This window comes from Protomyctophum parallelum (genome assembly GCF_964188405.1).
Source record: "Protomyctophum parallelum genome assembly, chromosome: 7".
NCBI classification, from domain to species: Eukaryota; Metazoa; Chordata; class Actinopteri; order Myctophiformes; family Myctophidae; genus Protomyctophum; species Protomyctophum parallelum.
Genome location: NC_139705.1, coordinates 30996914 through 31012868, shown reverse-complemented (window position 1 = coordinate 31012868; position 15955 = coordinate 30996914). Strand labels below are relative to the sequence as shown.

The window sequence follows — 15955 nt, the reverse complement described above, 5'->3', positions numbered from 1 at the left end:
GGTCAGAAGAACTACCTGTAGTAATAGTGAATTATGGCGTGTGCGATATGAAATGTGAGCTTGCCACAATCACAGTAATCCTCAATCAATCATTCCATCATATTCAAGAGCTTTTGGAGAGAAATGAGACAGGCCACGAACAGGCCATGAACCCTCCAACTCTTGCTATATATGTTAATACGCAAGCTTTGTTATCAACTTGATGTGAATATAGATCTGAATCATAAGTACACCAATAGTAAGTAAATATTCATTAGAATTGCCAAATAAAAAGCAGCACTAATTCACTTTGTACCGTGTGTACTGCAGACTATGAATATTCAAAAGCTAAAAAAAAAAAGAAAAAAGAACAGCAAGACATGAAAATACACTGATACATTCAAGACAGGGATTTCTTTGCCTGGACAATAATTGGGTTATTTTGGGTTGTATGGATCACATAACCAATAACGTCAGGTTTACCTTGTCTGATCTTCTTAGTGATGGTGACCTGGCATTTAATGCATTTCTTCATTCGATGGGCACACTCTGTTAGGAAGACAAGGAACAAGGCTCAGCCAGTTGTAGTACACACAACTTCAATCTCTAGACTTCCAACTCTTCCAACAATTGTATATCGTTGATGTCGGGCGGAAATGTTAACCTTTCAGGATTCAAATTCAAAAATAGCAAATCGACAAGTTTGCTGAGCTTGTAGATCTGCCACAGACCTCCCTTTGATAAATTATTTGGTCTATGGGATCCCAATCTAAGAACATTTTAATAAGGTGTATGTCCCGAACTGTCTAGGGAAATGTAGGTATAGATAACAGTGGAAACTCTGATCATAATGGACACATTATTGTATGATTCTAGTAGTACTTGTAGGCTGAATGTTATAATGATGAAGATGAACTATCAGTCATGTATCTGGGGACCCCTGGAACTCCCTTAGTAAAAGTAAAACTCATGTACAGAGCAGGCGGATCTTTCTTCTTATCAAACTTTATCTATTGAAAAGTAGCAGATATACAAGCTCGTACATCTGATATTTTCGAAAAATCGTGAAAACATGTGAAAATCTGTGAAAATCTGTGAATATACAGTATAGTCTTTGAACTCTGTGCATCAGATACTGTATAGTAAATAGTACCTTCGCAGGCGACGCTGTGCTGACAGGGGCAGAAGAGGACGAGCAGGGCCAGCTCGGAGCAGATGAGGCACTCGCTGGGGCCCGGCGGCATCATGGGCAGCAGCGCCAGGTTGGTCATGGTGTTGGGCGTGGTGTGGACACGCCGCAGGCTGGCACTGCCCAGGCCCTGCTGGCCACACGTGATGGCCTGCAGCCGCTGCAACCTGTGTGGAGCGACGACAATGGCACACAGAAACACACCGGGTGTCACTGAGTGTGGTGGCCGCCGCTACGGCAGTGGTCAACCTTCAGTTGACCCTGAAACACGGGCTGAAACGCCTTTTTTTTTTTGACGCAGAGCCAACCGCAGATGTGACACACGCTGGATTCACATCCTGTTTGGGCGTCCATCTTAGATGCTAAATAAATAGCATCAATGCTAGCGAGCTAAAATGAAGCCATCCCTGCTCTAGAAAGCGCCAATGTTCCCATCTAGATCACCGGATAATTAGCAAAGACCTCCGAACATCGCGCGTTTTATCCAAACCATGGAGAGCTCCGTAGATTGAGATATTAAAGTTTTCAGTCAGCCTGTATAATGGGAGGTGAACGGCAGTGCAGATGCACGAATCCATCTAGGATCACTAAAGAAGGAAAGGCCAAGCCAAAAATAAAATAAAAGTTTATCCGCAATCCGGTTTCACGGTTTGATATCAATAATAAAGCTTATCTGACGGAACGTTGCGCCAATAGCAGTTGCCGGTTGGATTCCAACTGGCGGAACATTCCATCATGAGCAGTTAACTTGTTAAAAATTATGAAATAAAGGATTTTTCTACCTCAACTACACAGAGCTGCGTTGGATCATCTTTAAAGTTCTTTCCACTGTTGTCTTTTACTCTTCTACATGTATACCTGTGCTTCTCATAGTGAAGGGGTGAGTGTACCTGTGCTTGTCATAGTGAAGGGGTGAGTGTACCTGTGCTTGTCATAGTGAAGGGGTGAGTGTACCTGTGCTTCTCATAGTGAAGGGGTGAGTGTACCTGTGCTTGTCATATTGAAGGGGTGAGTGTACCTGTGCTTCTCATAGTGAAGGGGTGAGTGTACCTGTGCTTGTCATATTGAAGGGGTGAGTGTACCTGTGCTTCTCATAGTGAAGGGGTGAGTGTACCTGTGCTTGTCATAGTGAAGGGGTGAGTGTACCTGTGCTTGTCATAGTGAAGGGGTGAGTGTACCTGTGCTTGTCATAGTGAAGGGGTGAGTGTACCTGTGCTTCTCATAGTGAAGGGGTGAGTGTACCTGTGCTTCTCAGAGAAGCTCTTGATGAGCTGCAGCACCGTGGCGTTTTCGGCCACCAGGTCCAGAGGACTCTTGCCCTTGTGGTTGGCGTAGTTGACGTCGGCGCCCTCTTGTGCCAGGAAGCAGGCGATGGCGGCCCCGACGCTCAGCTCTGCGTTGCCCAGGAGGCCTGAGGCATTCAGCTGTGGGCCGACAGATGGAAGGACAATTTACCATTTAGGCATTTAGCAGACACTCTTAAGCCTGAGCGACTTACAGTAAGCAAGAACAACACATGGTAATGCTTCCAATAGACATAAATACTCATCAAGATTCATAAGTAAGCTAAGAACCTAACATCCGTCTAACAGTTGAATATCTATATCATGAAACTATGCGTATACACTAGGGATGCACCGAAAGGGAAATTCTTGGCCGAAACCGAATACCAAATATAGGAAACAGTTGGCCGAAAACCGAATACCGAATATCCGAATATGATTAATATTATATATAGTTTTTCCTACCATTGCTGTCATGGCCGTACCTTAAAGCTACCTGATTTATGTCAAAATAAATGGTTATGGCAAAACTTAACTTAAATAATAATCACTATTATGGGTCCATAAAACATTTATTCAGCTCTTTTGAATGCATTAATTGCAAACACTATTCGGCGATATATTTTCTGCCATTCGGGCCGAAACCGAATAGGCCGAAAATGCATTTTTAGCCATTTTCTGCCGAATATTTTCTGCAGCCGAATATTCGGTGCATCACTAGTATACACTATAGAGTGCTATGTCTGCATCTAAGGTTGCAGGGACAGGGGACAAGGGACAAGAGGACAAGCAATGATGACGCTGAATGTGTTTGAACCAATTGTGTAGGAGCATCAACCGGGATTACCGACCCACGGGTGCCATTGTTTACCCTGACAGTAATAATTGGCACTGATCCCCGTTTAAAAGAGCCATAGCCACACGGTCGGGTCAGGCAAGTTTAGTCCATTGATAAGTCTCTGAAGACAGACACGTTGGCTCCCACGATTATCAACTGCTTCTGTCACACACTCTGTCACACACTCGTGGAAATAAGTAACTCCTACTAGTGAAGCCTACCGTGTCTAGCTAGCTGCTTAGCAGAAATAGAGCAGAAATTTTCAGAGTAAAAGCTGCCATATCTGCGTGGCACCCCGAGCTGCTATTTTGAAAGAAATCCCGGCGCTGATTGTGCTAACGATTTAAAATAAATAGCAGATCTACAAGCTCGTAGCTTGTAGATCTTGTAGATCTGCTATTTTTCAACAGCTAAAGTATAACATAATGCTTAAAACACCAAAAGGGGTTCCCGTCCTGAATGGGTTTAATTACAGACCGTGCGAGAGATACTGACCCTATGGTAATTGTACGATAAGACTACCAGAAGGAGGAGAAAAAAGATAGAATAAAGGCCAATGTTGGGGCCAACAACAACAGACAGAGTTGGTAATTGAACTAAAGCCACGTTGACCTAAGCTGTCTGGCTCAGGTCAATGTGGACAGACCAAGATCCAATCAGTGTGCAAGAGAACTCCCCCGATATCTGCTGCTGACTGCGGTGAAAACAGCCCCTAGCACTCAGCCTGGCCAAACGCAGGTACTGTTAGGAGAGTGTGTGCGTGTGTGCGTGCATGTGTGTGTGTGTGTGTGTGTGTGTGTGTGTGCGAATGTGTTTGTCTCAGCCTTGGCAGGTTCCCAGGCGTGGATGAGGGGTGCTGCAGTGTTTGGGGTCAGACTGACGAGAAAGGACACCTTTCAGCGGTCCCATTATATCTGCCGCAACACTCAACAGTGATCACAAACCAGACATCAGGCTGGATGGGAACGGCTTTTGGTGTTTTAAGCATTTCAGCTATTGAAAAATAGCAGATCTACAAGCTATGAACTGAAAAATCGTGAACATGTGGCGCAAATCTTTGAATATATATTCTTTCAGAGCGAACGTTTTGGTTCTGGGGTGGTCCCTGGAACAACATATTTTCAGATGGGGGTCGGCGGCCAATTTACATAATAGTTTCTGGAGTCCTTGACATGAAATATTGAGCACCACTGATATAGAAACATATAGGTATTTCAGAAATCAGGTCTAAATGGTTTAAGACATGAGGAGAACTGTTATCTAATACTCCACTGGTTCCCAAACACCGTGTCGGGACCCATTTGTGGGTTGCGGACACATTATTTTTGTAGGTCTCTTTATCTCTTTATCTCGTTATTAAATATATATATTCCCAAATAAACCAAACAAATCACAAATTAAAAATAAAATGCTTTTTTCTTTTCTTTTCCAGTAATTTCATGGAGAAATAACTGAGACATTCTATAAATTAGAAAACTAAATGTTCAAGAAGTAGCTTCACGGCGCGTTGTGGGCTTGTAAATCGGCTATTTTTACTACTTTGGGTCCCGGGCAAAAATCACATTTCTCACATTGAGAACCAGCGATGTAGTCTTTGATCGTCACTGAAGACCATGACGATTATGTTAGGACGCTGTAAAAATCCCCCAGCATTAATTTATCTTATATGGGATATTACGGGTCCACTTGGTTACACGTGCACTCGAACACAGACAATTTTTAAAGTGTAGGAACGTTAGACCGACTGCTGCCACCTGAGATGAGGTGATACTATCCTTCAGCTCTGCCGCTATGGAGAGGATCTTTCTACAACGTGTCCTTCAGCCATCCTCCAAGGGCTCCTGAGCATTTGCGTAATGGCTGTTGCTGTGAACAAGTGCCCTCGTTAGTCTGTGACTAGAGGAATGCTAACGATGCCACACGTGAAGGACGTTAATAGAGCACCGAAGTCTGACGTCAATATCAGTAGAGGGCGCAAATTCACGGGTTCATGCACTTCTTTATTTGCATTTCTTTGCATTTTTATTTGCATTGTAGGGGGGTTTTAGATCGCCTCATATAATAACTGTGTTATAAACACGTCATCCCGGGCCGTTTCACTCATATGGATATGAAGAATCAACTGACTGAGAGAAAACGCTATTGTTATTTGTTACTGCTACTGAATTAGTTACATTTTCGCTAGAAGCAGACTGTATCATATATGAGTGACTGACTGTCTTAAACGATACAGAGACACCTCCCTGACAATAACGCCGAGACACCTTGTTTATTTTTGGACCACGACGCTTATATGAAACGATCTTAAGATGACCCCATGTTATTCTCCATAGAGAAATGACTTCCGTGAACCAGGCAGAACCAGCGGATGAGCGAATGACGTCGTCAGGACTTCGGCGCTCTATTTGGACGATTTGTAGGCTGCATTATGTACAGTATGTGTGGATAAAACTTAATTTCGTCCAATCTGTATGGCAGAGTATGTTAATCCATTTTGGGCGGGAACCCCTTTTGGTGTTTTAAGCATTTTATACTTTAGCTATTGAAAAATAGCAGATCTACAAGCTCATAGCGCAGCACCGAGTGCCGCGCTACGAGCTATAGTAGGTCTGCTATTTTTGAAAAATCGTGAAAATGTGTGCAAATCTTTGAATATATATTTTTTCCCCGTCTTCATTTCTGACTTCAGGAAGCATCTCGATTGGAATATAAACGCTTCTAGATAGTTGAGATGTGACAGCCTGAAGTAGTAATGGAAGATTATACCTCGCGGTTTTGGAGGGAAATGGAAGGCGGAGCTTTTCAGAGTAAAATAAGCTGGCACTCTAGCGCCAATATTTTGAAGAATTCCCCGGCAAAAAAATGTGTTAACGAGTTGCCTGAGTTAATTAATTGTAGAACACTTTCCCTGCGATTCACGAGTTGCCCGGGTTATGTTTTAATTGTTTAATCCACATTTTAATCAGTATTAAGTCATACGGGCAATCCACAGGACAGAATGGAGGTCCGTCACGCTGGCGTGCAAAGGGTTCTGAGAAATTGAGTCCCATTGTTTACAATGGCGAATTTGCCGGAGGAACAAGACGTGCGCTGAAGGGGCTGTTGTTGTGATCGCTGCTATGGGATATTTTTCTACACTACGACAAGCGATTACACCGTTTTAAAGTGGATTTTCATGACGAGCAACTCAGCGGTTTGTGCACTGGCTGTTCAAAGGTAACTCTATACTTAAGCAGTCTAGGGTATTAGACCGCCGTACATTGCACGCATTCAACCTTCTACGAGAGGTTCTTGGACTTTACTTTGGATGTATAGTGGTTAATTGGAGTAGTCAGCTGTAGGGTGGGGGTAGGGAACTGTGATGGGGAAATTGTGCAATTGTTTGTTTAACTGTATGTAATGTGTTTTTTTGTTCTGTATTTATGTTTTGCTTTGTATTTATGGACATTTCCTGATGTTTCTTTGAAGATTTTGTTTAGTATTTGTGCTGCCATGTGGTTGTGGGGGGAAACATAATGTGAATAATTGCTTTGAAAATGCTATGTGGTGAAAAAAAATCAATAAACATATGTTTAAAAAAATATATATATATAACTTCTACAATTGCTGTGGCTGTTATTTGGTCTCCCTGCTGTTCCGTTGAGACATTTAGATCCTTTGTCTAGGTTGGACACGGCCTTTGACACCATCCTATTTCTGGTTTGACGATGCAGTTTGGGTTTCTAGCAGCTCAGTGGTCAAAATGTCAGCACTTGCACAGGAGATCAAATCCAGGCATAGAACAGGAACGTTACGTAGTGCTGCTTTAAGCACAAATACGAGAAGCCCCCCCCCCCCACCCCGCACGCGCGCGCCAAATATTCGATAGAGAACAATAAAAGACTCGCCTTCAAAGCAGTCAAAATGTGTCCTTTTTCCTCCTCTTTGAACTCGCCCACTGTCCTCATCTCTCACTCTGCACCTGCCACCACTTAGGCCATTAACAATCTCCGCCCACTTCCTTCTGTCAGACCATTGTTGACACAACAAAGCAAACTCCTTTCTCCTTCCCTGTTCCTAATCTATAGTATCTCCTATGTGTTTACTCTCTCCTCCTACCCACAGCCTGACCTCTCACCTCACTCTCCGCTATTCCACAGTAAAAGAGAATTCCTTTCTCCTCCACGCCTTAATTCACTCCCTTTTTGAGTGGCGCTAACCTCCCCCAACATGTGACGTTGTGTGTATGTTTGTCTATGCTTTATTATTCCGCCCCGTGACGTCATGTGGGCCATTATTATACAACAGGTGGTTTTGAGGAAGCAATACTATTGGTTCAAATAGCCATGCTTCAAACGAGCAAACGCCTCATCGAACCATGAAACATCAGCTGTGCCGAGTCTCGCTGCTCTCCCAGAGAGGGTTGGCTAGTAACCTCACGTCACCAGGCTTTCCACCTCGGAGGAAAGCCGGAAGAACAACAATAAAAGCTGCAGCTTTTATTGAGAAAATTCTGTTTGAGGGAAAAGGAAGTTCCGGATGATTGTTGACTACAAAACAATACTACAATATGGCGTAGCGATATCATCCTCTCCCGACCGGATCATAAACCCGAAAAAGAATGCTGCCCAGGCAAGTTGGCTAGGCTAGCGATTTTCTTGCGCTTCTGCGCTGCTTACGAAACTCGCCTATCGGCTACTCGGCTAGTTCCTGCAGCAATGCAGGCGTGCCATTAATGACGGTAAAGCACAAATATCGTGTAATATTGCTTAAAGATGGAGTGCCGTGATTTTAGTATTTCTTCCAGTGTGATTCATGTACTTATTGGCCAGTTTGTGACATAAAAAGAATAGTGTAAGATTTTGGAATAAAAACATAATTCCATATTTTTGCCTTTTATGGTCATCTTTTCATTTTCAGTTACAGATATTGTGATACATTGTTGATGAAATCCCTTGCAATATATTGAATATCGCAATATATGGAATATCGTGCTACCATCACTATCGAGGGCCTAATATCACCACAGATGCATCGTGTCGTGAGGTATACCCACATCGTCCCACCCCTATAGACCCGTCCTTACCCTGCAGTAGAGCAAGGACGTCGAGGAGGACGATGAAGAAGACCCCTCCCCGCTCTCCTCTACGGTGGTGGTGGAAGCAGTAGTAGTGACAGTGGAGGTGGTTGTGTTGGGGGTGGTGGTGGTGGTCATGTTGGGGGTGGTGGCGGCGTTGGGGACGGTGGTGGTGGTGGTGGTGGTGCTGGCTGCGCAGCCGGCAGCAGCAGAAGGAGGAGGAGGGTTGGCAGGGGCAGTGGTGGCGGCGGCGGCAGGGGCGGGGCCCTGCATCGTCAGCACGGTGCCGGCCAGCTGCGGGCGTTGGCCCAGCGCCACGTGCATGGCTGTGTCGCCGTCCTCGTCCTCGGTGTTGACGTCGGCGCCCTCGTCCACCAGCAGCAGCACCAGCTCGCCGTGGCCCTGCGTCACCGCCAGCTGCAGCGGCGTCTGGTTGCGGTTGTTGCGGATGTTCATGTCGCAGCGGCCCTGCGGGAGAGAGAGAGAGGGGGGGGGGGGGGGTTAGTTTGTTATGGTTATACTGGCTTGGCGTGAATAGCCCCTTTTTTAGAGCAGATTGAGAAGTAAACATTTGAATATCCCTCATAATCTTTTTAAGTACGTTTAGTCATTCTTCTCCATGAACTGTGTAGTACAGTACAGTAACCGTAGAACTTTGCAACTGCATCTCTAGTGAGAACTGACATGATTATTTACTTCCTTTGTTTGCTCAGCTATGACTATAGTACTGTTCTATGAGGCCTCATTCACAGTCACACGTAACAAACACAATCAAACAAATGTTTGGACATTTTTTACTCCTATTGGAAAAGCATTGTGGTGGCCCAAAAGAAACAAAAAAATGACCAAACATTTGATTGATGGGTGTTTGATGCGTGTGAATGAGGCCTCATACATGCAGCATGTCTGTTTCCTAGTTGTAGCTGTGGGCCAGTGTTGATTTCGTCGACTAAAAACAAAAAATGTACTTCGACTACATTTTTCCACTGATGAAAACTAAATGGAAACTAAATGAAAACTAAGCTATGATGATTTAAGCTAAGACTAAATATATTGACAATTTCATCAACAGATAAAAACTAGAATAAAATGTTAGGAAGGGACTAGTGGACAAGAGATCAATACAAGTCATTTTACACTTATTGGTTGCATGTTGAAAATAGCCGATCTACACGTGTCGCAGAGCGACGCGTTGTAAGCTTTGCAAGCTTTTGGCGACAGAGTGTGTGGAGCCTCGCTTTATTTATTTTTTCATATCCAAATCTTTGCGACTCTAAGTCTATCGGCAGATGAGCGGTGGCTTTTTTTATTTTTTACTTTTGTCTGAAAAGCCATTCCCCCAAAGATTCCATGATTTTTCCAAGTCATTTCATAATGTCTGTGTTTATTGTCCTTAAATTTGTACTTAAAACCAATAAATATACTTTATAAATAAAAAAAAAAAAAAAAAAATCTTAATGTTTAAGAAGTAGTGAAAATAGCAGATCTACAAGCACACAACATGGTGCGAATGATCACATTGTGAGCTTGCGGATCTGCTATTTTCACTAGTTTGGGTCCCGGACTAAAACGTCAAATATTTGTTTGGGTCTCGAGCTAAAAAGTTTGGGAACCACTGCTTTAGAGCGAGAGAAGGAGGAGAGGATGGGGTCAACATGTCAAGTGGTGCTGGTGCATTGGTGCCTGACAGAGGCTGGAGTGTCCAGTAAGTGTCCTCGGCTCACCTCCTTAATGAGGATCTCGGTGACGTCGCGGTGGTTGTTGAGGGCGGCCAGGTGCAGCGCGGAGAAGCCGTCCTCCTTCTTGGAGTCGACCAGCTGCCGCGCCCGGGCTACGATCTTCTCTGTGGCGCTGCAGACACCAGACACTGGTTACATTTCTAGACAACTCTTAAGGCCCTGTTTTAGACTGCAGTCACATCCAGTCAAATCCAATTCAAGTCTGATTTATTTCTCAAATAGGATCTTTTGGCCCGACCGTTCACACTGCATTTGCGACCAGTGACCAGATCGGATCTGTTACAGATACTGTATGTGTGTTCAGACTGGCAGCCAATTCAGATCTGTGCCACATCCAGATTGGAATCCCATTTGTTTAAATAAGTCTTAACACAAACAAGTCACATCCGATTTAGATCAGGTTGTTGCATTCAGACCGAGACGGCTCTCCTCAAATCAGATTTGAATCTGATGCACCTCTGAATGTGACCTGTCTGCATTTAGACAAATCTAAAGATATCGGATTTCAGTCTTGATGTGACACAGATCTGATTTAGGCTAGATTTGGCTGGCAGTGTAAATGGGGCCTTATAACTCACATACGTACATTTTAAAAGCTCCAATCCGTACGTTGTATGTCTTTAAATCAGCCAACTGCAACAGTGGCCAAACTACAACAAAGATGGCAGCACATATCGTGTCCCGTTGTGCAGTCTGCTTCATATAACTTTATTGACATAGTCAACCAGTAGCTGTCCTACACGAAACCAGAGTGTAGAGTAGGAGAGTAGCAACACACTTTGATCTCGCCGCAAAGCGGGTGCCTATATGGGCTATAGTTCCAAACGTTGCTCCTATGGCTGGAACTATCCCATTGAGATAGAATGAGCACTTCCACATTCCATTGTTACAATGGGAGTCAACGCTAGTGTCACCACTCTCTTACTACTCTGCCCGAAACCAGGGTATACACGACATCTCTCAGTGGAAGAGTAGGGAGTAGGGCTTAAAATAAGTCCAAGATTGTAGCTTTAAAAACCATTACGTATATTAGATAGTTGTTTTTTTACAATCTGAATAACGTTCATAAAATGTCCAGCTGGTTAAGTGCAACCCTGGTCACAGGAGGAAACAGAATCAAGTGGGCGGCATGCAGAAGCTTTATGGAGCTTAGTTTGTCACTTCTCAAACATGTACAGTATAGCCAATGAGCTGGCTCCAATACAGAACAGGAATCTAAAGGAAAGTACGCACATCTCTAAAAAACGTTCAGGTGCTGAACAAAAAGACTGAAAAAAAACAGTGTGCCTGTGTCGTACGCTGTGTACAGCAGCTTAACAGGCATCTGACTGTGTCCCCCCAGCTGTTGTTGAACGGGGGGGGCAAGAAGCCAGGCCAAACATCAACGCAGAGGTCCCGCACACACTGTGGGCCCCCAGCATGGCAGCCGGCAGGGGGATTACCACGAGAAAGCCTAAAGCTTTTGCCCAGACACTCTAAATACTACCGCTTGACCTCCAGATGCCGACTGAACCTGCATTACGGGATTGTCGCTTGCTTTCATGTCCTCCTCCTCTCATGGTGTCACACGGTACGGTTTTCACAAGCCCTCTGTAGTCGTAAATCATTGTAATCTACGCAGCGAGGCCACTGTAATGGTTGCCCTTTTACCGGGAAGTTGTAAACAACATGCTCCACTGTAAAAAACCTCTGTTCCCCTGCTTATTAACGTGGCAGGGCTTTAACGTGGCGCAGGGACGGGACGCTGCAAATCATTTTGTGTATACACATCGTAAAATCAGACACTTTATACTGTCCATAAAGTTAAGGAAATGTCATTCGTCCTCATCCTAGAGTCAAATCCTCTCTGTTAATGTGTCCATTTGAAACTCAGAGAGCTTACGAATGTAACCATTTTGTGCACGTCGAGAAACACAGAGGATTTGACTGTGTGTGTGTGTACAGTATCGTGTCATCGTTCAGATTTTCATGTCCTACCAGGGGATTCGAAGCCCCGGTCCCCCGCACGAGAAAACCATTTCAACCACTCAGCCACCGGACAATCCCTGCTTGGCCTGATAGGGGAGCGTTTATGAGTCTTGAGGCAGTACTAGGTTTCACCTAGACACCAATTGTGTCTCAACGTCTCAATGGAAGAGTACGGCCACCTCCTCCAACCACTGCAGATGTATCAATTATATTGTATTATATACATATCTGTTAAAATAATGTTGTATTCAATCAAATATACTTTAGCTTTATATCTCTGCTGCCTGGAACAACATATTTTCAGATGGGAGTCGGCAGCCGATTACATATATTTTTGGGGGTCCTTGACATGAAAAAGGTTGAGCACCACTGACACAGAAACATAAGTTTATCTGAAAACTGTTAGGATTTAGAAGACCTTTTTTTTTTTTAATCGGTCTCAGGTCTAAATGGCTTAAATGGATGCTGGACCTTGCTATTCATTACAAAAATGGATGTTGTTTGTGGAGCCGGTGACCGTTTTCTATTCTATTGCACTACATCAAAACAGAAGGCAGACCGTCAGGACAAGGCATACGCAGCCGGGCACGGCCGGCAGAAAAGTGGAGTGAAGTTTAAAAAAAACAACAACAACAGAACGACTAAAGAGCTGAGTCTCGGATGCAATATTTTGCGAGTGTGTGATTTATGAATCAATTAAGACATGAAACAAAGCGGACCTCCATCCATCTAACTAGTAGCTACCGGTACGTACAAGTGTTTATCACATTTAGGCCTGACCTCAAAATTAAAACAAAATCTTCTAAATCCTCCAGTTTTTTTAAATAAATACTTTCACGATTTAAAAAAAAAATAGCTAAATTATAACAATGTTTAAAACACCAATTGGGGTTCCCGCCCAAAATGGGTTAAACATGAATATGTGGTGCCAAGCTTCCCAGTCCAAGGAAGTGGAACAGTGCAATTATTTACGCATCAAGGAGAGAGAGAAGGTTTTACTTTTAATGCAATTAAAGTTATTTATGAGTTCACAAAGGCTCAAGTGGTGCGTTACTCATTACATTTCTGGGTCATGGGCTGGTGGCAAGTGCGCACGCCATACAACTCCTCAGTGTCAAATCATGTATCCATCTGTAACTTTAGGTGTGTGCAAATGTAACCAAATGGACCAACATTCATTCCCACACACACACACTCAAAGTTATATTTTTTGGTGTGACATACATTTGGAGCCCTTTACTAGCCTTTTACTATTTTAAAACATTTTGAGTCAACTAGTCAATCTACATTGACACGTTGTGAGCTTGTAGATCAGCTATTTGAGCTATTTGAAAATGTTTTGAAATAGTAATAAAATGGCAAATAGTAAAAAAATAAAAAATAAAAGTAGTATAAGCCTATAAGGGGTGCAAGATATAGCAAGCTGTGGATGATGTCAGGGCGATCTTGGAGGTCACCGATACCTGCAGTGCAGCTGACTCGCAAAAGGGTGTGTGAGTGTGTACTGGTTACGTGTGTGAGCATGCCGCACGTGCCTGCATGTTTTCATGTGCCGTGGGGTGTGGAGTGGTGGAAAGGAAGATGTCAGACACGCTTTCCACTCTCCTTAATCACGACAGTTACCCAGCCTCCCCCCCCCACCCCCAGGCCCCCACCAACCAACCCATAATATCTCCCGCCTCTTTGTATACTTCCTGCGAGATTGGATTTCAGCCCTGTCAGTCGGTCACGCACCATTTGCCGCCTGCGAGTTCCCTCGACGCATCTCCACGGAGTTTACCTAACGGTTGACTCCTCTTCTGTGTGTTTCATGAATATCCTATTAAGACCCGAGACCAGTTTCTACTAAATGTTCCTATATGTCAGCTCAAACTGTTTCATGTCAAGGAGCCTCAGAAATATACGTAATTGGCCGCCCACCCCCATCTCAAAATATGTTGTTCCATGGACTGCTGCTAATTACCTCTCCCGTCAGGGGAGTGGATTCATTCATCAGCATGCTTTACGGGAACCTTGTGTTCTAATCTGAAGTCGCACAACTAGGCAAAAAAATTATAAACGCCGCTTTGGCGTTCAGTAATTATTTTGCCTCGCAAATGGAAATATATAGGTTTAGGGTGGGTTAGGTTTAGTTAATTGTTGTGTTAAAATAATTTATCAAGTTTTTTTTAAATGTAACCAGTTAAATTAAAAGTGAAATCCAGAATGTATTTTAACCAGTAGGACGCCCGAGGGCGAGAAGCGACCTCGCCGTTTAAGGCACGCATCCGCCTGGGTGACAGCAGGCTATGGGCCAACGCTGGTGCTTTGGCATGGGGGGGGGGGGGGGGGGGGGGTCAGATCAACATATGGAATTAATTCTGTACTGGCAACATATGGAGCGTGTCTTAAGTGTACAGGGTTTGATGAGGTCAGCATACATATGTAATGTCAGAACAGTTCAGCTCCATATATGGAGATCTATGGGTGGCAGCGGGGGCAGTGTCTTGAGTGTACAGGGTTTGATGAGGGCCCAGGTAGGGCCGGGCCTTAATTTTACGTAAATATTGATGACATCAGGGATCTCCATATATGGGCTTAATTGCCCATATATGGATGGCTGCAGCCATCCATATATGCAGCCAGACCCCTGGCTGGGAGGCTGGTGGTGGAGCAGGCCAGGGCGCTGTTTACACTGCACTAGAAGCCCCAGGACAGTCTCACACACATATGACTCCAGAGGGACAGAGGGGACACAGAAATGACCCCAAGAGGACACAACGGGGACAGACATATGACTCCAGGGGGGGACGTGGGTGGGACGAGAAATAAACAGAGGTCACTACCGGGAAATAAATATGACATGGTGATAGTGCTGCACAATCTTTTCCCCATGGAAATAATGTATTGTCTTACCCATTCTGGGCAGGAACCCCTTTTGGTGTTTATAGCATTATGTTACACTTTAGCTATTGAAAAATAGCAGATCTACAAGCTCGAGCTTGTAGGTCTGGTATTCTTGAAAAGTCTTGAAAATGTGGTGCAAATCTTTGAATATATATTCTTTCAGATAAAACGTTTTAAGTCAAATCTTTGCTTCTGGGGGATCCCTGGAACAACATATTTTCAGATGGTGGTCGGCGGCCAATTACATATATTTTTTATGGTCCTTGAGATGAAAATGCTTGAGAACCACTGACACAGAAACACAAGAGTAACTAAAATGAGTTGCACAGCCAACTAGTGCTGGCACGATTCTTGCTCAAATTTCGCATAGGTGTCTGAATCTAAATCGCAATGCTTTTTTTTAAATTAATTGTGCAGCACTAAATGGTGAACAAAGGGAGAAATCAAGGAGAAGTCGTGAACTTATGCAAATTTAATTGGTGATTCCGCCCTTGGCCAGGGGAGATATTTGGCATAATGAGCTTCAGAGGCACAGGAGGCAGCGGAGAAAAGACAGCTTACGTTCATAAATGCTAATGTTAGCTGGGACAGAAAGTATTAATAGAAGAATAAGGTGACCGCCTCCAACCACTGCAGATGTACAGGTTATATTGTACTAAAATACTACTACAATACAGATTAATTAAAACATTTATTGGCATCTGGCATCTCCCTTGGAGATAGGGTGAGAAGTTACGTCACGCGAGAGAGACTCTGAGTAGAGTAGCTGCTTCTTCGCCTGGAAAGGAGCCAGCTTAGGTGATTCGGGGCATCTGGTTAGGATGCCTTTTGAGTCTCCCTAGGGAGGTCCTCGACGCACGTCCCACTGCAAGGAGACACCGGGGCAGACCAAGGATGAGTTGGAGAGTTTATATCTGCCGAGTTACTAATGTTGCTCTGGAGAGGGAAGTCTGGAGCTCTGTGGGGGAGCTGTTGCCCCCACGCCCCGAACTATGGAAAAGCGGTTGAAGATGCATG

The 15955-nt window shown here is 44.1% G+C and overlaps 1 protein-coding gene across 5 annotated transcripts in view; it reads right to left on the bottom strand.

Annotated features, from left to right (window-relative positions):
• The window catches only part of mib2 (MIB E3 ubiquitin protein ligase 2), an 83019-nt gene that overhangs the window by 1477 nt on the left and 65587 nt on the right, over positions 1 to 15955 (bottom strand). For all 5 annotated transcript variants that reach the window (XM_083769014.1, XM_083769015.1, XM_083769016.1 and 2 more), the window contains exons 14-18: positions 10070 to 10196; positions 8355 to 8813; positions 2411 to 2592; positions 1133 to 1335; positions 463 to 528 (exon numbers count right to left, since the gene is read on the bottom strand). In XM_083769014.1, coding sequence (XP_083625140.1) covers positions 463 to 528; positions 1133 to 1335; positions 2411 to 2592; positions 8355 to 8813; positions 10070 to 10196 — 1037 coding nt within the window. The remainder of the gene's footprint in view (positions 1 to 462; positions 529 to 1132; positions 1336 to 2410; positions 2593 to 8354; positions 8814 to 10069; positions 10197 to 15955) is intronic.